This window comes from Trichomonas vaginalis, chromosome IV (genome assembly GCF_026262505.1).
Source record: "Trichomonas vaginalis G3 chromosome IV, whole genome shotgun sequence".
NCBI lineage: Eukaryota > Parabasalia > Trichomonadida > Trichomonadidae > Trichomonas > Trichomonas vaginalis.
In genome coordinates this window covers 18930015-18952117 of record NC_067206.1, presented here as the reverse complement: position 1 = coordinate 18952117, position 22103 = coordinate 18930015, and the positions used below count along the sequence as shown (strand labels likewise).

The following is a 22103-nucleotide window of genomic DNA, read 5'->3' as shown; positions in this document are numbered from 1 at the left end:
TGATATTACAAACTTACAAGAAACCTTAAACAAGAAAAGTGACGTTGGACATACACACGATTTCTTCGCAACTGTTGGTATAGAAAATATTGAAGGAACGGTTGAAGAAACTGGGGATGTATTAAATTGGAAACCTCCTAACTTTCCACAAGGTTTAACATCGGATTAAGACATTAGATGTGGAAATGTCTATGTCATGGAGGATGAAAACAAAGTTAAATTCACTGCTCAAGATTTATATGATAAAAAAAGCTGACAAAACAGAGCTTCAAACGTTAAAGACAGAAATACTTCAAACAGTATATCCTATAGGTTCTATTTACACGTCAATGAACTCTACCAGACCAGAAGTAGTACTTGGTTTTGGAACTTGGACTCAAATAGTCGACAGGTTTTTGTATTGTGCAAACTCTTCAAAGGAAACAGGTGGAAGTAAAACGATTTCAGGTGAAAATTTACCTGCGCACAGTCACTACATAATTTAAGTACATCTGAAGCAGGTTGGCATAAGCATAGATTTTGGGATTGGTCAGGAATGACAAAAGGTAAAGGATATGATGTTAAAGAGACGTTAAGTTTGCTATAAATTGTTACTGGAGACACTGAGGGAGAGGAACCATACACATCGCGTTTCAGGGTATACGCAAACAACGGGACAAAGTAAAGACTACATGCCACCTTACATGACAGTTTACGCATGGTATAGAATTGCTTAGTCGTCATTTTCAACTTCTTTAGCATATTCGTCAGGAGTTGTCTTATATTTGTTAGGAACTGTCTTTGAAAGTATACCACCTTGAACTTTGACAAGTTTGAAACGAGGTCTGACAATAGTAGTTTTATCTTCTGCTTGCAGTCTGTACATTTTGCCATGTTTGCCTAAAACTTCATAATATTCTCTTGTATACTTTCTTCTATTTTTACGAACACGAATGTGAGTACCTGTCGAGTTCCCATTGTTGTCATAGTCAATAGTATTTTCATATGGGTCGCGTTTAGGTATTTCTATTTTTACTTTGTCACCTTTCTTAAGTTTGAAGCCTGGCATTCTTTCTTGTTTGTCTCTTTTGACTAAACTATTAAATATATAGTCTTTCTCTAAGTCGGGGTTGTTTTTCATTTCTTCGGGGGAGTGGTTTCCCAAACCTTTTTGTTTACGGCTATTGTAAATATTTAAAACTTGTCTCATCTTTGCCATGGAGAAATGTCTATATTTGTCGTCATATGACATTTCATCTACCTCACCACCTTGTGGTTGTTTAAGTCTCTTAAGATTTTTATACAACTGTCAATGACACCAAGAGCAGAATGGTTTTGGTCGACAATGAAATATTGGTTTACATTTTTTGAACGCAGATAGTTTTTAATATCGTCTGATTTGAAAGAACTTTCACAGTCAGATGTCAGTTTTGTTGGATGGTATTTGTCAACGAATATTGTCAAAGCAGTTTTCACATCTAAAATATTTTTGGACTGTAATGGTATGGCTTCACAGTATCTTGTGTTTTGACCGACAAATATTAGCCAGTATGGTGGTCCATCTTCTCTATACCTCGGAATGTTTTCCAAGATATCCATAAACCAAGCATTTGGTGTTGAACTAAAGATTTTTATCATGAGTGCTTTCTTTGTGCTTTAGAAACATAGGGGTCCTTGTTTGGATTCGTCATTTTTTACCCTATAAGAAATGGGTTTATTTGGCGCATTAGCAGGAGTTGCATCCAGATTTTTGCCCGCAGTGGGAACAATAGCCAGAGGTGTATTTGGAGTTGGAAGGAAGATTTTGAGTACATTAGGTATACTTAAAGAGAAAGCACAACCTATTATACAAACTGTACAGAAAGGTTGGGATGTAGCACGAGATGCAGCAAATCTTATTCCAAATCCTGAAACAAGAGGAAAAGTTCAAGGATGGATGGACAATGTAGGAAGACAAGCAGGAAACTACTATAACAAAGCAAATGACTACTATAACCAAGCAGGGCACTACATGGACCAAGGTGAAAGATTCTTTAACAGAGGATATAACCATGCACAACAATGGGTAAACAATAACCAACCTCAACCGCCTCAAACGTGGGGAATGTAAAGTTTTTTACTGAGATGAAATGAACAACAGCATTGAGACAAATGGGTTAAGATGGATTTGTCGGCTTCCAGCAGTTACACAACCACGTGTTTGTCAAGTTCTTCCTATACCTCAGGAAGTTTTAGACCGACTTAAAAAACCTAAACACACCAGTTGAAAACAAAACAAACTAAAATTTTTACTGAGATGAAATGACCGAAGAAGTTGAAACGGTAGATTGACACCACAAACAAAAAGTTCAGAACCATTCGTCAAAACCTGTCAAAGAACTTACAGATGAAGAGAAAAATTCAATAATAGAAAGTGCCAGGTCTGGAAATAAAAACCCTAACTATAAAGTCACTTTTCATAGAAATGGAACGGCTAGTATCTCAAAAAAGAAACAGACTCTCACAAATAAAATATTGAAGTCTGAAGGAGCTTTCGAGACAACAGATGGAAAAGTTTACTTCACTGACCAACAGTTCATTATAGAACATCTCATTGACTTAGAGTCGAAATATTCTAAACTTTACAACAAACACAAAAAGTTGAAAGGAAAACAAAAACAAATGGCATATGATATTTATGAAGATGTTGACGACACAACCATACCTGCAAGTGAGGTAAAGTCAGAGGAACCGAAAAGTGACGAAAAAACCGATAGAAGAAGGGAAGCACAAACTGAAGAAAAACCAAACCAAAGGTTAGTTTCCAAACTAAACCAAGCAACTTCATTAGCTGGTATGGGTTGGCGTCAAAGACTTATGGCAAGCAGGCGGTTACGTAAAGTAAAGAAAAAAACATTTTTTTATTTTTATAAAAATGCCCCCGTATAGAATGGATAGAAAATCTGCTAGAATAAAAGCAGAGTTAGAAAGATATGGTTGGAGAGTTTCAAAGAAGTTTAAATATAAGGAAGGGAAGACCCATAAAAGTCTATGACAAATTGTCTGGTCTTCGCTATGAAATGGACTTAGAAACAGCACGCGCAAATTATCCAAACAGATTAGAGAGGTTAGAAGAAGAACGTCTTATGGACATGCCTTTCGATGTTAGTGAACCTCAAGTTGAAGGACACGACGGCTTTGCCAGATTCTACTGGAAAACATGACGAACAATTGCATCCTTTGAGAAGGAAAAAAAGGAAAAGGTGAAGACAAACATGCTCCCATGGAAAGAACAAGATATGCATATGAAAAGTACCGTGAAGTTAGAAGTCAAATTACATCTGGTCGAACCTTTACAGTAAACTTTGACGAAGGAAAGAACAAAGAAGGCTTCATGGGTGTACTTGCTGCCATACAAGATGGAAATAAGAAAGGATACAATCTCAGATTGACCATAACAGATTTGGATGGTCACATTTACTATGCACATGGCAATGTCACAACAGCTGCAATGCTTCTTGACGCTTTCAAGACTACAAAGAGAGAACAAATGGTTGACTCCGACTCAGACATTTTGAATGCAATTGAAGGAATTGCAAGTGTAAAATTTGAATGGTACCAACCGAACCCTCAAGCAGTCAGACAACATGCTGGATACTTCCCGTTCATAAATAAGTCTGACATTGACTTGACAAGGTATGGAATTTACAATTCAATTGAAACAATTGTCAATGAACCTTGTATTCTTACATGTCTCAGGAACTCTGGTCTTGTTTCAGAAGAGAAAATGAAGTATCTTGAGTCATGTGTGAAGACAAGGTACATTCTCAGAGGTCAATTGTCAAAAATTGCACCGTTGGCAAATGTCAATATCCGAGTCAACATTCCGACTGAGAAGGTTCTTCACATGACGACTATGTTGTTGACAAAGACTTACCATGGTTGAAGATTGTAATTGTCCACAACCACTTCATGTTGAACGAAAGTCTTACAAACCCATTGTTCGGAAAAGGCAAGTGCAACATTGTCAGAGCTGTAAACATTCTTTTCGAGAAAGGTTTGTTGGAACCAATTCCAGATGACAAGCTGACAGAAACTTTTGTACCAAAAGACGAAACAAACTTTTCATTGTTAGCAAGACCAAAAGTTGTTCCAGACAAAGTTCTAGTACAAAAGAAGTACACAATTCCAAAAAGAGTTGGATTGTTCGGATACCAACCTGAACCAGAAGAACTTCCAATGAGGTTGCAAGAACTTCAAGATGCTATAAACAAACTTCCATTGAGACATCCAATTGACGTCAAATTGTATTGGAGAGCATCTGAGTTAGGTCAGAAGGTTTTATATGAAACAGGTTGCTTCGACGATGTTTATGAGATAACAGGAGAAGTTTCTCAGAAGATAAGAGACTCACTTGAATTTCCACAAACTGGACCAATTGGTTGCGACAAGTTCGACTCATATGAAAAGATATACTATGTCGACCTTAACGCTGCATACATGAGGTTTGTCCAATATATCCCGACTGGAATTCCAAACGAAGACGGTGAGTTCCCAGGAAGGAACTATACAGTTGGAAAAGTCATACAACAACTGTATGATATTAGGAAAGCTTCAAACCCCAAACTTGCAATGACACTCAAATTGCTTATGAATTCGACATGGGGATATTCCATAAAGAAACCTCAAGAGATGAAGAGTAAACATTATGAGAAGGTCGACAACTTTGTTGAAAGGTTTTCTCCTTTTGTTTTGAAGTACGAATTCACTCAAGGTCAAAGTGGCTTAGTAACCACATTAAAACCTATTGTCGAACATTGGTCTTACCCTCAGTTCGCAAAGGCAGTCCTTGACAACTACAACAAATTCTTCTCGGAAGTCAAATCCAAAGTGAAGGTTTACTATGAGAACATCGATGCACTCATGACGAACGAAGAAGGCTATAACAAACTCATTGAAATGGGCATGGTCGGTGAAAAGATGGGTCAATTCAAATTGGACAAAATTTTCACCGAAGTTCATGTAATATCGAAAAGGAAGTACTGGGGTGTTAAAGAAGATGGTGAAATAGTTAAACATTGCATGAAATAAAAAATTTTTATTCGAATTTGAATCGGACAGGTCGAGTTACACCATTCTTGGTCTCAAACTCATATATAACCTGTTGTGTCTGTATTTTCGTCGACTATGGCACGAGACACAAACATTGACCAAACGGACAAAAAGTGTCATTTCAGATGGTCACGCAGCCAATCGCATTCGAGCACTTCGAAGAAGCCTTACGTTCCAAGGGAGAGGGTGTCTGGTGCAAGGCAGAGGTCATGAAACTCTACGAGCAGTACATCCTCAATGCCTGGGAGGACAAATCGTCCTTGGATTGGCAATTCTACCAACTCCTCTGGGACGACCTCCTACGCAACTGGATGACGAAAGAGTCCAATTCAGGGGTCAGGAACTACTTGTCCAAATTCTCATTAATTTAAGCTACTTAACTAAATAAACACCTAAATTTACTCGGGGTTTCCCCCTAAAATAAAATTTTTTTACTCTTAGAACCACTCGAGGTTCTCCTTACGGTTGTTGAGCTTGTCACCGTCAATGTGTCTGACCTTCGTCTTCTTGTTTGGATTTGGAACCCATTGCATACCGACAAGCCTTCCCATGGAAATTGTACCGTAATTTCGAAGGGTAAGGGTCAAGTGTCCCAAGTTGTTGAGGACTGGGGTAAGAACCTTGCCTGTCTCCTTGTTGCGGATTTTGTATGGGTAGGGTTGGGAAATTTCATAACTGTCATCGGCAACAAGGGTTGCCCAAACTTCCTCTTCTTCGTGTTTCTCTTCTTCTTCCTCTTCTTCTTCGTGTTTCTCTTCTTCTTCGTGTTTCTCTTCTTCCTCGAAAATTCCTTCTTCAATTTGGTACTCACGAATTACGGTGTTGGAGGTTCTGTCCTTTCCGAGTACCTTCCAGATGGCGTCTATCTCTTCGAAGAAACGGTAGATGAGTCTGGCAAGGTCTCGGTTCTCTCTCGCGTAAATGCGCAAGGTTTCCGTCAAATCATTCAGGACTTTCTCATTGGAAGCTTGGTTCATGAGGAACTCACCTTTAAGTCCCTTCATCTCTTCCATAAGACTACTTTGGAGAGTCTTAACGGTGTTTGTCAGATGAGCTTTCAAATTCAAAATTTGAATTTGAACTGGGCGCTTGTCTGGCAACATTGAAAGGACATCTGCCATTGTGTTCGGCTTCGGTGCTTGTTCGGACATCGAAAAAATGAAGTGGTTTGAGAATGACGGTTTTACTTCAAAAAGCTTGTTATGACGGTTAAGTCATACAACAAGTTTAAAATAATATCTTGTTCTTCTTCTGAACGTTTGTTGTCTCTTCCGATAAAAGTTTGGAACATGAGAACCAAAAAACGTTTTTTGAGATTGCGGAAGAGTTCAGGCAAACGTTCATATTCTGGATATGTTGGGAGCAGTTCGAAACATCTGAGCTGACTTTCGGACAAAATTGGGACAATGTCAGAAAATTCATCTTTGGTCGGATTGCTTGAAGGTAAGTCCCTTACATGTAAGTAGCTCTGGTAAAGTCTTCTCATTTCTGCTAACTTTTGGAGTATAGCTTCGTAGTTTAGAAGTTTTAATTTTAAATGTCTTATTCCACTCTTGACATCTAAACGGTAACTATCCATGAGGTCAAGAGTAGCTTTGGTAGCTTTAAGTGGAGCTATCTGTTCCTTGACTCCTGCAATTTTGGTTGCAATTGTGATTTGAGCTCCTTCAAGTTCGCCGTCTATGTCGTTCTCAACGTCTTCAAGCATGGCTTGAAACTCTTCATCGGTCCATTGAGATTGGTGTGGGACGAATTTAACTTGCTTCATTCAAAAAATGAAAAAAATGTTTTTACTCAAAACGTTAAGGTTGACTGAACTGGTTGGATGTCGCCTTCACAGGTTATGTAGAACGGCTGACCCGAGAAGTGAAGGAGAGACTGAATTGCCAATTTCATATGGGGTAGGGGGTTCTCCTTGTTTGGTATTTTTATCCAAGGACGTTTGTTTAGGAACTTAACAAGAGCTTCTCTTTTGGCGTCCTTTATGCCATCGTAGGCTGTCCCGTCTGGTATTTGAATTGGAATTCCAGTCGAAGTCTCGAGCTGAAGTGTAGACCTTCCAGAAATAGTAGTGAACTTGACCTTGGGCTTCATTACCCTGCGCAAGTACTGCTTAACAACTTCATTTATCTCTATAAGGTAAATTGCCTCGTCAAATCCTTCTGGTATTCCGAGTCCTTCCATCCGACAGGAAAATATTTTCCCGACAACTGGAAAAAAATTTCCCGACGACAGGAAGAACTCTTCCAGTTGTCCGTCCGTAAACCATTCAAATTTTCGAAAATTGAGAACTTTTGGTCGAACTTCAGAAAAAGTTTTTCCTTCCGACAGGAAAGGTTTTTCCTTCCGACAGGAAAGGTTTTTCCTTCCGACAGGAAAGGTTTTTCCTTCCGACAGGAAAGGTTTTTCCTTCCGACGGTTAAGCCACAAACAGATGTCCGACGTCCCACCAACCGAGCCCATATCCCAACCAGAAGAACCGAAAGCTGCAGAACCACAACAGTCTCCTCAGCAACCTCAGTTCCAGCAAGTACCTCCGATTTACTACCAATTTCCACCTCAATGTTACTACCCACCACAAGGCTTCCCGAACTACCCTCCTCCTCAGCCTATGCCTTACTTCCCCAACCCTTGGATGTTCCAGCAAGCTCCACCCCAGCAATTCCAATTCCAATCTCAATCGAAGAGAGACCAAGAGTTCGAAGAAGGTCTGAACCGCTTACGCAAAGATTATGCCACAGCCCCTATGGAAGACGACAGGCTTTCAGTCTCTTCCCTCAAATCGACCGATTCGACTCGTACCACAGATTCGGTTCGTGACCGTGAAGACTACCTCAAGCAGTCTGAGAGACTCTTCATCCTACAGCCATTTACAGTTGGAGCTCTCAAGAACATGCGCAATTACGAAGGTCAGACACCAGCTGGAGACCGCAAAACAGACGTACTCGCAAGAGCAGTCCAACTGGTCAAGACAAAGACTGAGATAGTCGACTTCATTCTTGCAGCTTGCCCATACAAGTAAAAAAAATAAACAATTACGAGTTAAACTTTTTACTCTTTCTTTTCTGAGTTGTTTAGAGCTGGTTTCTCTTGTAGGAACCTTTCGTACTCTTCCATGGTCATGTAATTGCGAATTTGGTACGCAATTCCAGGTTCGTTGTTTTTGAACCTTACGTATGTAACGCTTCCATCCTCCTCAGGGAAGTAAGCTGCTAACATCTGACCAAGTTTTCTCGGTGACTCGGAGCTCATAAAAATGTCACTTTTTAAACGTTAAGTTTTTAGTCTTATTTTACCCTTTGTTTACCCTTTGTTTACCCTTTGTTTGTCAAGGTAGTATTGGAGTGCAATTTCTCCAAATTCTCTGTGTCGGAGTTCTTCAGCATTTTCCAAGGTGTTCCTGGAGAACTCAAAGAAGTTGTCAAGAACATACTGCCATGCTGCTCTTCTGAGTTCGTCGGTATTTTGGAAGTGTTGCACCTTCGAGTCTTCGGACATGAAAAAATAACACTTTTTCTATTAAACCGTTTACAATTTGAATTTTGTTGCTGAATTCAGCAAAAATATAATTTAGGGTAGATGGGTATATCTAACCTCTTTTCTAACCTCTTTTCTACCCTCTTGAATTTTCATGAATTTTATACAGAAAATGCTTGTTTTGAGGTCGAGCCACTTTTGGCTCCACCGTATTCTTTCAACCAAAACTCATGAATTCAGCAAAAATATAATTTAGGGTAGAAGGTTAGATATAACCTCTTTTCTAACCTCTTTTCTACCCTCTTGAATTTGTCATGAGTTTTCCCGAAATAAAAAATAAAGTTGGTTTTTTTAAAAAAATATTTTTTTATTTTTATTGTAAGAACATGTTAGCAACAACAGCACCAAACTCTTTAGTCATGAATCCTACGTCAATGTTAGTAGAGATGAAAAGCTTCATTCCTTCTTCATATACTTTCGAAACAAAAATCCAGAAGATAAAGCAAGAACTTTTAACAAGTACTTTGGACTGTTGTGCGAAAGATGAAACAAATGAACAGTATCTTTATGAAATGCAGGATATTATTGACCATTTACCTAAACTTCCTGAAATCCAACAACAAAAGCTTACTATTCCAGAATTCGATGAAATAGAAGTCAAAGCAACTGACTCAGTAGAAATAAAGAAGTTCATACGAAAGGTTAACTATGAATTCCTTGGATTTCATTGCAACCACAAAGTCATGGACAAAGATTGCGACATGGTATATAAGAACATCTCTGACATATACAAATCTGGGGAGTTTAAGACCTACGACAACTTTGTTTCGTTAGTTGCAAAATGTGTATGGCAGATAAGAGATAAAGATAGAAGAGGTAAGATATGGAATGAACAGATAAAACCCGCAACTTTTGAGTTAAAGAGAGCAATTGACGCCTTAGTCATACTAGCAGGTAAGGTTTCAGAATATAACGCAAAAATGAACCCACAATGTTCTAAATGTAAAGCAGCAATGAGGAAATATAACTACTCCGTCAAAGAGATAGAACGTATGCGAAACGACTATGCTGACTTAAAGAGGGAGGCAGAGAAACCAGCAGAAGATAAAATGGACATGTTGACATTTCTAAACAAAAACTATCCAACAGCTGACGATTTCCTTCTTTCAGATGTCAAGAAGAAGTATAAAGAAACCTTCGGCATTGTTAAAACATTCGATGTACTGACAGAAGAAATAGAAGCTACGAAATTGTTTAGAATTTCACGAATTCACAATGTTTACCATGTAAAACGCTTATAAAATAACTGGGGTAGAAATGAGGTTAGAAAACAGGTTAGATCTAACCTTCTACCCTAAACATTATTTTTGCTGAATTCAGCAACAAAATTCTGAGTAAAATGACAGATGGAACACACACTTTTTTCAGTAAGGACATATGGGGTAGAAATGAGGTTAGAAAACAGGTTAGATCTAACCTTCTACCCTAAAATATATTTTTGCTGAAAAAAATGACCAAATTTCTGAGTAAAATGGCATAAGATTGCTTCCCTCGGAAAACCGAGAGAAGAGATTCCGTATGAAAATCGTGAAGCACAGCGAGTAGGGAAGAAACCCCAGTCGCCTAAAACTCATGAAAATCGTGAAAAATAACAGAGTATTTTGACAACTTCAAACAAGCAGAGTAAATGAACCATTTATTTTTATTGACTTTTTACAATTTGAACTTTGTTTGCGTAGATATGAATTCTGAAAGAAGTATGAGGGTCTTGTATGACTTTGTACTTCTCCCATAGTTCATGTCTGTCAAACTTACCTGCCATGGACTCTTTCATAAGTTCCATGAAATCGTCTTCGGACAATCCAGGGAAAAGTATGATATCAGTAAGTATTCTCTTTACATCCTTACTTAAACTCTTTGCTGTCTGTACACAAATGACAACTGAGATGTTAAAGTGTCTGAGCTTCTTAAGAATTCGACACATGTCTTGTTCTCTGTTCTTTAACAAAGGATGAGAGGCGAAATCATCTAAGATAAGAAGACATCTGTGAGGGTAAGTCTTCCAATCGTAAGATTGCAATTTCTTCGAAATGTATTCTATCTCTTTCTGTTTGTTTCTGAAGTGTTTCTTCTCTAATATTCTCTGCATTTCCTCATTTGGGTCTTTAAACTTAGAATTGACATACTCATTTATAGCATTATACTTCAAAACTCTTCTTTGGTACTTCTTTATCCAATCTAACAACTCAGAGTCTTTTATACATACTAACTTAGACTTTTTTATAATATCTTTGAACGAATTTACGGTTTGGTCAAATTGACCCGAAGTACTACAAATGACTACTAACTCATAGAATGGGTTCTTCTCATCTAGTTCTTGTTGTTGTGCAGCCATTTTAAGATAAGTGAAAGTCTTACCCGACCCAGGTGGTGCGATTAGACCTGTTATACCATTCTGAGCAAATAGGAACTTGTCATGTATGGGTTTTATCTGAGCATTTTCCAACTTCCTCTTGTTCTTGTTTAAAACATTCTCAAATTTCTTGTCAATGTCAGCAAACTTTTTTTCTAACATATTTTTAGAAAAATTAAAATTTTTATCTTTTTGAAAATGTCTAGCGATTTCGCTATCTATATTCGAGACAAACTTTTTGACAGCAAAACATCTGTCGACCATAAAATCTTACATAGTGTAAACAAGAAAGGTGAATTTGTTCTAAAGTTCTGTTTCTGGGAATATGACAAGAACCATAAAACATTAGCAGAGAAGTCTTTAAGTTTGTCAATGACAGACTTGTTGACAGAGATGACGCCTCTGGAGAGATGAAGTCCAACAAAAGTTCTTAGAATGCAAAGAAGACACATGCGCTGTTCTTGAAGATGAAATAGAAAACAGAATAGAAAGAGCTATTAAAGGACAAAGAACTTTTACATAAATATGGTTCTGAGAATTTGACATAACTCCACCAGAAGAAGAAGAAGAAGAGAGAAGAAAGAAAGAAAGTAGAAGAAGAGAGAAAAGCCAACCAGTTCCAGAGAAAAAGAAATTTGACATGTAAAAATAAAATTTTATTTTTAAACATTTCTGGGTCAATGTCAAAAGTTCTCTTCCTCTTTAGGAGCAAACACTGGCTTAGACTCTAAAATCTTTTACCCAATTTACCTTGAACTTCAACTATCTTAGACTCATAATATTCATAGTCGTCTGCTTTCTTTGGTTCATAAGGTATAACAAGTTTGTATGCTTTGCCTTCTTTAAGGTTTGAAAACTTCTGTCAAAATTTTCTTTGACTGCTAACAAACCTTCTATGTCTAAGTCTTCAAATTTCGCACCATTTTTAGTCACAATAGCAAACTTAACTGGTTCGATGTTCCAAACTTTGTCAAATGTAGACTTTTCAAAATGGTAGAAGTAAACATTCAAATAAGCGAATGGGTCTAGTTCTTCTTTGACTTCTGTCATGTACTTGAGACTGAATATATTCTCATCTTTTCTATCGGATAAAAAAATATTTTTTTAAAATTTACTCAGAAAAATTTTTCTTTGTATATACGCCGTTCTGAACATCTAAAAGACTTTTGACATTTGCCAAGAATGTTCGTTTAGACGCTGCCATATAACCATACTCTTGACAATATTGTTTATATGAATCGTACAATGACCTTTCATCTAAACACTCAAAGTTAGTCTCATCTATAAACAGTTCATATACACTCTTGTTTGCTTCTAACAATGTTTGTCTCTCTTCGGTATGTGGAATTTGTCTTGGATTGAACTTGAAATATCTAATGTCATGAAATATGAGAACAAGTGGTTGTAAAAGTAGTGTCAAAGTTTCTGCTAAGTCGTCAAAATATTCTGTATCTTGCATATGAGAATCTGACGTTCTGACAACTACATATCTTCTGTCAGAACTTTCTAACTTCATCGGAACGCATTGTTTGAAACCATAATGAAAGTTTGCAACATTTTCACAAACTCTTTGGTCTTTATATTTTCTTTCAACAACTCCAACTTTGTCTGTTATAAGACTCTTCAAAGCATCTGAGTTCAAAAACTTTTGTTGTATCTATACTTTGAAGTTCTTACAATACTATAAGTTTCATATTCTCTATTGAAGAGTTAAATTTACCGCAGATGTTTTCTAAGTTTGTCATATTCGGTTCGAATAGCCCTCTAACAGTTTGCACAAAATATCTGTAAAGAAAGTGTTCTTACCAGTTCCTTGTTTTCCAATTATAATGAGAGCAGTTTCATTTTAGCACTTGGATGTTGTAAGATGTTTGCAAACCAACATAAGATATACTCATAGACTCTTTCGTTTCCATTGCATATAATTTCTTTGACATGGTCTAACCAAGCTTCTATAATATTTCTTTCCATTCTACTTGTTCGTATTTATATCCAGTGAAGATAGAATAGAAGTTTGGAGAAGGTGTATAAACTTTATACCACGAACTGAAAAATCTTCTAACTTTGACAATAAGATATCCCAAGCATCTAACATCTTCATCCAACTTGTACGACTTTTATTTTCTTAAGTTTCTGTCTACATTCTTGTTCAGACACTATTGTTGCTCTTGGTTTGTTAAAGACAACATCCCATTCTTTCATAACATAACATTCTGGGCAGAGTCAACATAAATGACTAAACGTTTCAAATTCTCGACTGCTTTGTTATAGTCTCTAAATGGACACATATTTCTGAATGCTTGGAAGTCATAAAAATCTGAAACATCTATTCTGTACATTTTATAAAAATAAAAAAAATATTTTTTTTATTCTTGACTTGTTTTCCATTTGTTGCATTTGTTGTTCTTGAGCTATTGTTGTTGAAGTTGTTCTTGTATACAATACTTTCACCAGTTGCATCTTCCAATTCGAAACTTTCTGCCGTCATTGACAAATACATAGGACATAAAAGTTTTACAGGAACAAAGTTTGCGTCAACTAAGGTTAAGTTTATGTTTGCTAAAGTGTTTGAGTTTACTAAAGCTGAAAACTCTGCATTCGAATGAACAATAGGCAAACCAGCAGAGAAAGTGTTGTTTATACGCATGAGTATCTTTTGGTCATAGTAGTTTCTGTCGACATTCGAATAGCACTTTGAACCTAAGTTTGAAACATATATAAAATAGGTGTACTTAAAGTCAATGGAACAGACAAACCTTGTATGACACCTTTTCCTGTTATAGGAAACTGTTGGTAGTAAAAACCAGATATAAGTTTTGTATTATAGCTCATATCGTTTATACTAAACTCAGTCGGACATCCAAACATAATGAAACCTGCTCTAGTTGCAGCACATGTTACATCCGTCCTTAAAGTATTAAATAAGTCAACAAAACCTGTTGGTGGTATATCTGAGTAAGTATCTTCAAAGAAGTATTTTTTACCATTCACAACAACAAAGTCTTCTGGTGTCAAAAGAGCAAAACAGGCTTTAGTCGTCATCGTGTTTAAGGTCAGTTTACAATATCGTCCTTGAGGACTTTGTAAGTTTGTTGTTATAGAATTATATGACTCAGGGTTTTTAGTCGTAATAGTATAAACCACTATGTCTTCTGCCATTTACTTAGCAAGTAAATTTTAATGAAATGTTGTGGTCGTCAAATATTTTTATGACGTCTGGGAAACTATATTTTAAGTTCAACGTTTCACCTCCTTTCATAACGTATATCTTGTCAATGACATTATATGAAACACCACAGCAACTAATGTCGGGTTCTATTTCTTTGATGTTTATATCGTCTGCCTCTGTCAAAAGTTTCAATAGTTCTTTCAAAACTTCATGAGGTGCAATGACATATGAGTTCACTTTTACAGGGTTGTGTTCGACCAAGTTTAACATTATACCAAAGCTTGACAAATCTTCTCCTGAGTTTTAAGTTTGTCTTTAAGTTGTTGGTAGTCGTTTCGAATATCTGCAACAGAACTTAAGTCTCTGCTAACTTCAGGTATGTTGGTTGTTCTTTTACAGGAACTATTGTTATACCATCTTCGTCTTCGTATGGTTTCCCCACTTCAACATCTCTTTCTTTGACATTGACAACAACACTTTGACTGTTGTTTGAGTTGGTGAATTTAACTTCACATCTGCCACCGCCATTAAACCTTTTGAAACACTTACGCTTCTATTTTTCGGAAATGACATTTTACTTAGAATAAAAAGATGGACGTATTCGAGTATCTCTTCGAATTGAAGCAGAACAAAGTTTACACACACAAACAATACAAATACATTGACAGAATAGTTCTTTACACAAACAATGGAAAATGTTATAGAATAGCAGTCTTTGCTGAACCAAAATATTTTCATAAAGCAAAGAAAGTTGGTATAACTGAAATGGTGAAAGTTCTTGAACGTTGACAAAAATATAACAACAAAACTTACGATATTTCTAAAGGTAAGTTTATAATACAATTTATGTCAAAACTGGCGTACTGTCAATATTTGACGGAGAGAAGTCAGTTCAAGAACAACTTACTGACCTGCTGCCAAAATCTGCTCGATGGAAGCTGTCGTTATGCCAATCTGAGGAGCCCCAGCAGGTTTCATCGAACGAATCTTCAAAAGAGCATCTTCCGTGAAAAGTGCTATTGGTTTTGTAAACTTCTTTGCTTTCAATTCATCTGGACCGTCTCTGTCACCAGTATATTGTATTTGAACTGTACCAACAGTTGAAATACCACCCATAAAGTCTTCTGAGTCAGCAAATGGAATGCCAAGCCAAAAGTTTGAACGGTCTCCATTTGTATATTGAGTTTTTTGACCTCCTGTATGAGTCCATACTTTCACATATGGCATAATAGAACTTTGCATTTCAGGGTTAATGGTTGTTGTGAAGTTGTTGTTAAAGTTCATAGCATCTAATGTCAAGTTGTATGACCTCATATCCTCAACTGTAGAATATTCTTCTCTTGGATATATTTGCCATCTATGTTTATATGATATTTAATACCAGGGTTGTAGAAACAAGAATAGTCATTTATAGTTCGTCTGAACAGTACAAACATAGTATCTGCATGTTTCATTGCAGTTGTTAAAGCAATATCTGTTCTTGCACCTGGGTCAGCACTTTGGTTTCCAACTTCACCTGCAAAGTCTTTGACAGATATTTGGTGTATAGGGAACATAAGTGGAACTGCAATATATTTGGCAGCTAAAGCATTTGAAATATCTGGGTCCAACATATAGACTGCAAGTCTGCTTCTATTCTCTTGCATTCAAACTTTTCGCATGTAAACTTAACTGGGTCCCAAGCATCTCCAGCAGCATTGAAATAATAGTTTACTTCAGTGTTGAGGTTTGAGAAACCAAAGTCTAAGTCAACTTTGTTTTTGCAAAAGTCGGCGAATGACATTTTATTTGTTCCACTACTTCTGTAAGAGTGAATGGGTCTTGTGTTGGTGCAATGACTAAGTTATTTTTGCTTGGAGTAAGTTCGATAGAAATTTTTCCTGCCCAGTTTGGCAAGTATCTTAAAACCTGAAGATGAGGAAAGATGACAAAGGAACTCTAAGTTTCAGTTTTACTTTGGTTACTGCTGCTGCAGTTTGTCCAGAAAGGTTAACATAAACTCCTGGAACGTTAGGGTCAAGTCTTCTTATTTTCTCAATAGTTGCATACTGGTCTGTTTGTTCTCTAGCTTGTGGTTGTACTGAGTTTCTCAAAGCGAACCATTCATAGTTTGCCCATGTTACTGTTTGAACTAAGTCAGAGTTAGAATATATCTTATATCCCATGAAAACTTCTGGAGCATATTGGTATCCGACATAGAAAATTCCATTGCAACCTTTCTTGTCAGACAACTTGGCAGAAGGTTTTATTTCAATGTCTTGTTCCACGTATAAGAATGAGTTGTCAATAGAAATAATATGAAACCTGTCGCAAGCAATATCTACTGTTGTTGAAGAACCTTCTCCAAACTCACCTACGTTTCCATAAGAAACAGCAGTTGTATATTCGTAAGTTCCAGGAACTATTTCTGACCTTCTAATGGCATTGTCGCATTCGTTATACCATTCGAAACATTTCCATTCATAGCATCAAAACTGTTGGCGTTATATTCTGAGCGGCGTACATTTCATATGAGTAAAAATATAGAATAGTTGGATTTATATGTCATAATAGAACCCACGTGGACCAAGCTTACTTTCTTCCTGACTGAGTTTTTAACTCTTCTTTTTCCTTCATTGCCCTCTGCTTGAAGTTGTTGCATCTTTGCATTATGTTCATCTAGTATGTTGCAAATTTCCCATGTCCTTTTTGCCTTTGGCTCTGGTCGCCCATCTCAGGTAACCTATATCTAGAAAGAGTTTGTCATAGTTTGTATTTGAGTCGTCGCGTATTGTTTGCATGACTCTCTGTCCTGAGTTTCTGGTTCAAGCTCTTCAAACAGTGCCTGTCCATATGGAATAAGCTCGTTTCCAAATATATGTTTTTGTAAGCCATTCTGGTTTTCTTTCCATGTTACCAACTATATCTTTTGTGAATGGGAAAGCTTTTACCCAATCTTTCAGTCTTGCGTCGTTTATTTCTGTAGTTGGTTTTATTTTGTCAAGGAACATGTTTTTCAATACTAACATTTCATTTGGTACTGTCCATTTGAGTTTTCTTAAATATTCATCCCTTCTCAGTTCATTGTCTGCAAAGTAAGTTTTTTATGACATTTTGCAAACTTTCGTTTGCAAGGTCATGTACAATAGGTTCTCTTCCTTCGCTCTCCCTAACTTTCTTTCTAAACTCTTCACCAAAATATACCATCTCTATGGTTCTGTGTAGTTCTTTGAGATAAATGTTCTAGAACGTCAGGTGTTATATTCCATCAGCCATGTTCATTTCATACTGGTTCAAAATATCTGCATCTTTCATATCTTTCAATGGCATTAAAGCCGCGCTGAAAATACCAGCTATATCTGGTTCACCATTCACTTCCATTGCGTCTACAACTTCTTGGAATTGAGGTTGTAAGTTTATGAACCACCTATCTGGATTAGCTTTATGACCCCATCTCATTGTAGTTCCATCGTCTGCAGAAACAAAAGTAGGTTTGTTTCCATCTTGGCTAGGTTCTGAATGAACTTTAAACAATGTTTCATTTCTAATGTTTTCTTGAAATTTAACCTTTTATTTTCACCGAGTTCATCCGAAGATTGAACGTTAAATGCTCGTAAGTAAAAAGGGTTGTTGTATTTGTGTACATTTTCTTTCAGTGCTTCCATTCTATGCTGAATATTTTCATCTGGTGCTGGAGTCTTTTGTATGTCGGCAAACATTTTTCGATATTCTTCTACTATGTCAGCCGAATTTTTTTTAGACTCTTGGAAATATTCCATATTCTCCGCATACTCTTGTTGAGGGTCAAGTTTTTCGGCTGTTCCAAATCTTCATCTAGTTCTGTGAGGTTAGTTTCCAAAGGAGCGGACTTGTTCGTTTCCTTCAGGCTCTTCTAGCTGTTGTTGCTGAACTATTTCTTCCATGTCTGGTTGTATCTGAACTTCTTCCTGTGGAGTTTCTTGTACCTCATCTGCTGGCATTTCATATATTCCGAGACCGTTTTTAACAAGTTCCCTATTTAAGTCATCTGCATTCATAAGCCTTTCTTCTTTCGTTCCGTCTCTATTTTTTACGCGTTTCATGAAGATAGTTGAATCATCATTTATCTCTGACATAAAATATCTCGGAGTAAATTCAGTCATGTCATTTGGACGATATGCTATTAAATCATATCCCTTAGCGAGCTTGTATTTTCCAGGTTTGAAATTATATCCGATTTTATGCTGAGCCATAAAGCTAAATAGGTTCGGGTCAGTATTTTCTTCCTTGAACTTTCTAATAGCTTCTTTATATCTGTCACTAAAGTCAATAGTATCTGGGTAACCATATTTTTCTTTAGCATTTTTAAGAATTCTTGGTTTCCTTGTTCTCTACTTCTTTTATGTCCTTGCTCTGTTTGTGGTTGTGGTGCAGTGTTTGAACTGTTGGTTGTGGTGCAGTGTTTTGAACTGTTGGTTGTGGTGCAGTGTTTTGAACTGTTGTTGTTGTGCAGTGTTTTGAACTGTTGTTGTTGTGTTGGTTTTGGTGCATGCCTGTGTCTGTGTCCATGTGTGACGATGTAAATGTTTTAGGTAGTCCTGGTGCAGGTGCTTCTCTTGGAGGGTTTGGTGGTATATAGGTTCCACTAGCTAGTATATAAGTTCCACCAGCTGGTATATAAGTTCCACCAGCTGGCACATATGTTCCATCTGCAGCATAGTGTCCTACCTGACTTTTCGTTCTTAAGAAAGCATTTACTAGGTCTGTTTTTGGTCTGTTGTAACTCTTTTTCTTGACTTTCCACAACAGTTGCTCTAACGGCGTCATAGGCACTTTGAACTGCCTGTCTCGTTGCTGCATCTGTTATTTTCGTCATATTTTGTGCTACTTCTTTTAACTCTTTGTCGAAACCTTCAGACTTCAGTTTCTTTCCAGATGAGAAGTCGTTCACTTGTTTCACCTTACTATGAAGAGCTTCGAAAGCGTTCTTAAAGTCAGCATTTGTTAAAGCTTCATTTGAACTATCTTCATCCGCTTGTATTTTTGTCCTTATTGACCCTATGAGTTGGGCTGCTTTAGCATTGGCTTGGGCATCTAACCAGTCATTGTTAGCTTTTATATATTCTGCGCTTTTCATTGCCTTTTGCATGGCTGCGTCGTTATTTTTACTTTCTTGTGCTAAGTTTTCATACTGTACGGTTTGGTTTTGCAACTGTAAAAGTTTTTCTGCCTTTACAGTTGCTTCAACTTCTTTTTTATACTCATCGCTATCCATATATGTCTTCAGGGCTTTTTGTTTTATCTCTTCATCTTTCAGTACTTTATATCGAGTAGTATGGTTTTTCAAATTTACAACATCTTGTTCCATTTTTGCTACTTCTGCTGCTTTTTCTGACACTTTTTTCGCATATTCCTCTGTACTTAGTTCTTTCAGTTGTTCTTCTTTCTTCTTTTTCTCAACGTTTAACTCATTGAGTTTCTTTGTGTGTCTGTCATATTCTAGTTTCTTTTCGTTTTCACTTATTTGTTTCTGTATGTCTATGTTTGACTTTTTGACATCTGTTATTTGATTTTTGAGTGAACTCAAATTCATTTGACTTTGAGGGTTATATGCTGTTCCGTCTGCAGCTCCACCATAGCCTGCCATTTTCGCTAAAAGTGCCGCTCTTAAACCTCCACTCTGTGCACCAACAACTCGGTTTAAAAGCATAGGATTGCTTGACATTTGTTGCAACATAGTGGGGTCATTCATCATTTGTTGTTGCAACTGTTGTTGTGGTGTCAGTTTTACTATTGGATGTTTCAATGCTCTCTTCCTCTTACGTATATTCTTACGTAGCTTACGTGGCATTTTAAGTGAAGTTAAAAAGCGGTTTTTGACAGATGTTTATATGACACTTTTTGTTCAGCACAAAAAACTACTCGGTCAAAGTGTTGTCAGTTTTGTAAAATAACCGTCCTATCTCATTCTATAAGGGGGAAAGTCTTCTCAAAGTATACTTCCTTGGAACGCCTGTAACTTTTCCTGTAGCGACGATAGACCCTTACTTGTTCGGACAAAGTTATACTATTTTGAGTGCTCTACAAAAAAGTCAACGGAGACGACTCTCAAAACCGTTGTGTAAAAAGTTTTACCGTTGGACAAAAAAGTATGTATAGAAAACAAAAAACGTTTATAGTTCATTCAATATTTGAGATGGAACGGTTTGCCAACGGAGACTTTTCAATAAAATAAAAAAATAGAGGGGGTTACCGTTGACGAAAACGGTTTATTTTAAACTTTTCTATGAGTAGTCCGAAAAAAACAGTTCATTTTTATCTAATGGAAGACCACAGTAGTAGCATGACTGACAATTCTTTACAAAAGCTCTTTAAAGGTCAAACACTTATATCTTCATACTTTACTAGTATGTCCAAAGAGGTTACACAGGTTTCAGTCCAATCAGACTCCAATCAGACACAAATTGAAGCTCAAATTCAACCAAAAGAAACTGCCGAAGTCGAACAAACTACAGAAGCTCAAGTTGTTTCAGTCCAATCAGACTCCAATCAGACACAAATTGAAGCTCAAATTCAACCAAAAGAAACTGCCGAAGTCGAACAAACTACAGAAGCTCAAGTTGTTTCAGTCCAATCAGACTCCAATCAGACACAAATTGAAGCTCAAATTCAACCAAAAACTTACACTCCTACAGAACCAGAAGGTGTCTTCTCATTCTCAACAACAGAAGCAAGATATAGAAGACTCATTGCAGATTATCCAAACAATTTGTCCTTAACAGACAACAATGACTATGATAGATATTTCAAAAGTATAATAAAACCAGTCGAAACATTAGAAAACAAAGTTCAAAACCCGACAGTAATGGTTGACTTTTTCTTGTCGAATTTGCCTTATGTTTCAACTATGATATCTCTTCAAGCAATTGACGAATTCATTCTTTGCTGTGAACCAAACTTAAGAGAACAGCTATATGAAACACTCAAAGACTTTCGCCCTTATCCTTTAACTTACAATTGGAAAGAAGATGAAAACAAACACGGTTCTTTCTCCTGGAATCTTTCCATTGTTGCTCCAGCTGGTGTAGCTGCACATCCATTCGAAATATATCCAAAATTGCATTACGAAAACAATATGCATATTATCACAACAGCCGCTTTAGATATTCCTGAACGGATACCAGATGGAGAAGAAGTTTCAATAATATCTGTTCAAGCAAACCGAGTTGCAATGCCACTTACAGTATGCAATTTCACTCACTCAAGCAGACAATTCTATCAAAATCTTGAGTTCGTTTTTACTGGCACAGCCAAAATGCTTCTCAAAAAACCAGAACAAACCAAAATAACCATCTTCTTATCTGGTTATTGTGAAGATGAAGACAATTCGGACGAAGAAGAAGAAGAGGAGGAAACAAGCGAAGACTCAGACGATATCCAGTTCATTTCCATCCATAAAAAACATTAAAGCAAACATTTCAGAATAAAAATTTTAATTTTAATCTAAACAAAAATTTCTTATGGGCTAGAAGGCACGAAGTGCCTGGAAGCCCCACTTCCTTTTTTTTTTTTTTTTTTTTTTTTTTTTTATTTAACTTATGAGACTAGGGGTATTTTTGATATTAGAGATTTTAGTTCAAAAAGGACATAATAATTTTATTTAACTAGTATTTTGAATATTTATATAGATAAATAGTATATATATGTAAAGTTAGAATTGAATCTGATTATATTTATAAATTCTTTTATAAATCATAAAAGATTCGAAGAAAAATTGATAGAACGAAAGCTATTTGATTGTTAGGGTTTCTTTTAGAGGGTATAATACAATTCAGATGTATCAACAACAGATTGTTGATGCATATGTTTCATCTTTTCTTTGAATCACAAAAGATTCGAAGAAAAGTTGAAACAAAGACAGACATAACAATGATATGTCTACCTTTGAACTGTATATGACAGTTCATATGCATCAAAAACAGATTGTTGATGCATATGTTTCATCTTTTCTTTGAA

The 22103-nt window shown here is 36.6% G+C and overlaps 8 protein-coding genes and 4 pseudogenes across 12 annotated transcripts, besides 3 other annotated features; 6 read left to right on the top strand and 6 right to left on the bottom strand.

The window, feature by feature from the left end:
* Positions 1-5055: part of a mobile genetic element that runs on past the window's edge.
* Positions 1688-2089, top strand: TVAGG3_0125090 (uncharacterized protein; the record flags this gene model as incomplete). The annotated part of the gene is made up of 1 exon (XM_051223726.1): positions 1688-2089. One exon carries the CDS (start codon positions 1688-1690, stop codon positions 2087-2089), a length of 402 nt encoding a protein of 133 aa, XP_051108712.1.
* On the top strand, positions 2281-2863 carry TVAGG3_0125080 (annotated as a pseudogene). Its single transcript has one exon. A coding segment is annotated over exon 1 (583 nt).
* TVAGG3_0125070 lies at positions 3470-4732 on the top strand (annotated as a pseudogene). The gene has a single exon. A coding segment is annotated over exon 1 (1263 nt).
* A 140-nt stretch (positions 5056-5195) lies between the features above and the next one.
* On the top strand, positions 5196-5458 carry TVAGG3_0125050 (annotated as a pseudogene). The gene has a single exon. A coding segment is annotated over exon 1 (263 nt).
* Positions 5459-5507: 49 nt separating this feature from the next.
* Positions 5508-6221, bottom strand: TVAGG3_0125040 (cytochrome B-C1 complex subunit 6, mitochondrial family; the record flags this gene model as incomplete). The annotated part of the gene is made up of 1 exon (XM_051223725.1): positions 5508-6221. One exon carries the CDS (start codon positions 6219-6221, stop codon positions 5508-5510), a length of 714 nt encoding a protein of 237 aa, XP_051108711.1.
* Positions 6222-6375: 154 nt separating this feature from the next.
* TVAGG3_0125030 (uncharacterized protein) lies at positions 6376-6838 on the bottom strand (the record flags this gene model as incomplete). Its single annotated transcript, XM_051223724.1, has 1 exon — positions 6376-6838. A coding segment is annotated over one exon (463 nt), but the record flags the coding sequence as incomplete, so codon positions are not given.
* Positions 6839-6864: 26 nt separating this feature from the next.
* Positions 6865-7254, bottom strand: TVAGG3_0125020 (uncharacterized protein; the record flags this gene model as incomplete). The annotated part of the gene is made up of 1 exon (XM_051223723.1): positions 6865-7254. One exon carries the CDS (start codon positions 7252-7254, stop codon positions 6865-6867), a length of 390 nt encoding a protein of 129 aa, XP_051108709.1.
* A 250-nt stretch (positions 7255-7504) lies between these two features.
* Positions 7505-8092: a mobile genetic element.
* Positions 8093-8121: 29 nt separating this feature from the next.
* Positions 8122-8322, bottom strand: TVAGG3_0125000 (uncharacterized protein; the record flags this gene model as incomplete). The annotated part of the gene is made up of 1 exon (XM_051223722.1): positions 8122-8322. The coding sequence occupies one exon, from the start codon at positions 8320-8322 to the stop codon at positions 8122-8124; it is 201 nt and encodes a 66-aa protein (XP_051108708.1).
* A 608-nt stretch (positions 8323-8930) lies between these two features.
* Positions 8931-21680: a mobile genetic element.
* On the top strand, positions 9528-9848 carry TVAGG3_0124990 (organellar and viral DNA polymerase type B; the record flags this gene model as incomplete). Its single annotated transcript, XM_051223721.1, has 1 exon — positions 9528-9848. One exon carries the CDS (start codon positions 9528-9530, stop codon positions 9846-9848), a length of 321 nt encoding a protein of 106 aa, XP_051108707.1.
* Positions 10250-10942, bottom strand: TVAGG3_0124980 (protein of unknown function, DUF4106 family; the record flags this gene model as incomplete). Its single annotated transcript, XM_051223720.1, has 1 exon — positions 10250-10942. One exon carries the CDS (start codon positions 10940-10942, stop codon positions 10250-10252), a length of 693 nt encoding a protein of 230 aa, XP_051108706.1.
* TVAGG3_0124970 lies at positions 18360-19680 on the bottom strand (annotated as a pseudogene). Its single transcript has one exon. A coding segment is annotated over exon 1 (1321 nt).
* Positions 20953-21555, top strand: TVAGG3_0124960 (attachment subunit-related family; the record flags this gene model as incomplete). Its single annotated transcript, XM_051223719.1, has 1 exon — positions 20953-21555. The coding sequence occupies one exon, from the start codon at positions 20953-20955 to the stop codon at positions 21553-21555; it is 603 nt and encodes a 200-aa protein (XP_051108705.1).
* Positions 21681-22103: the final 423 nt, after the last annotated feature.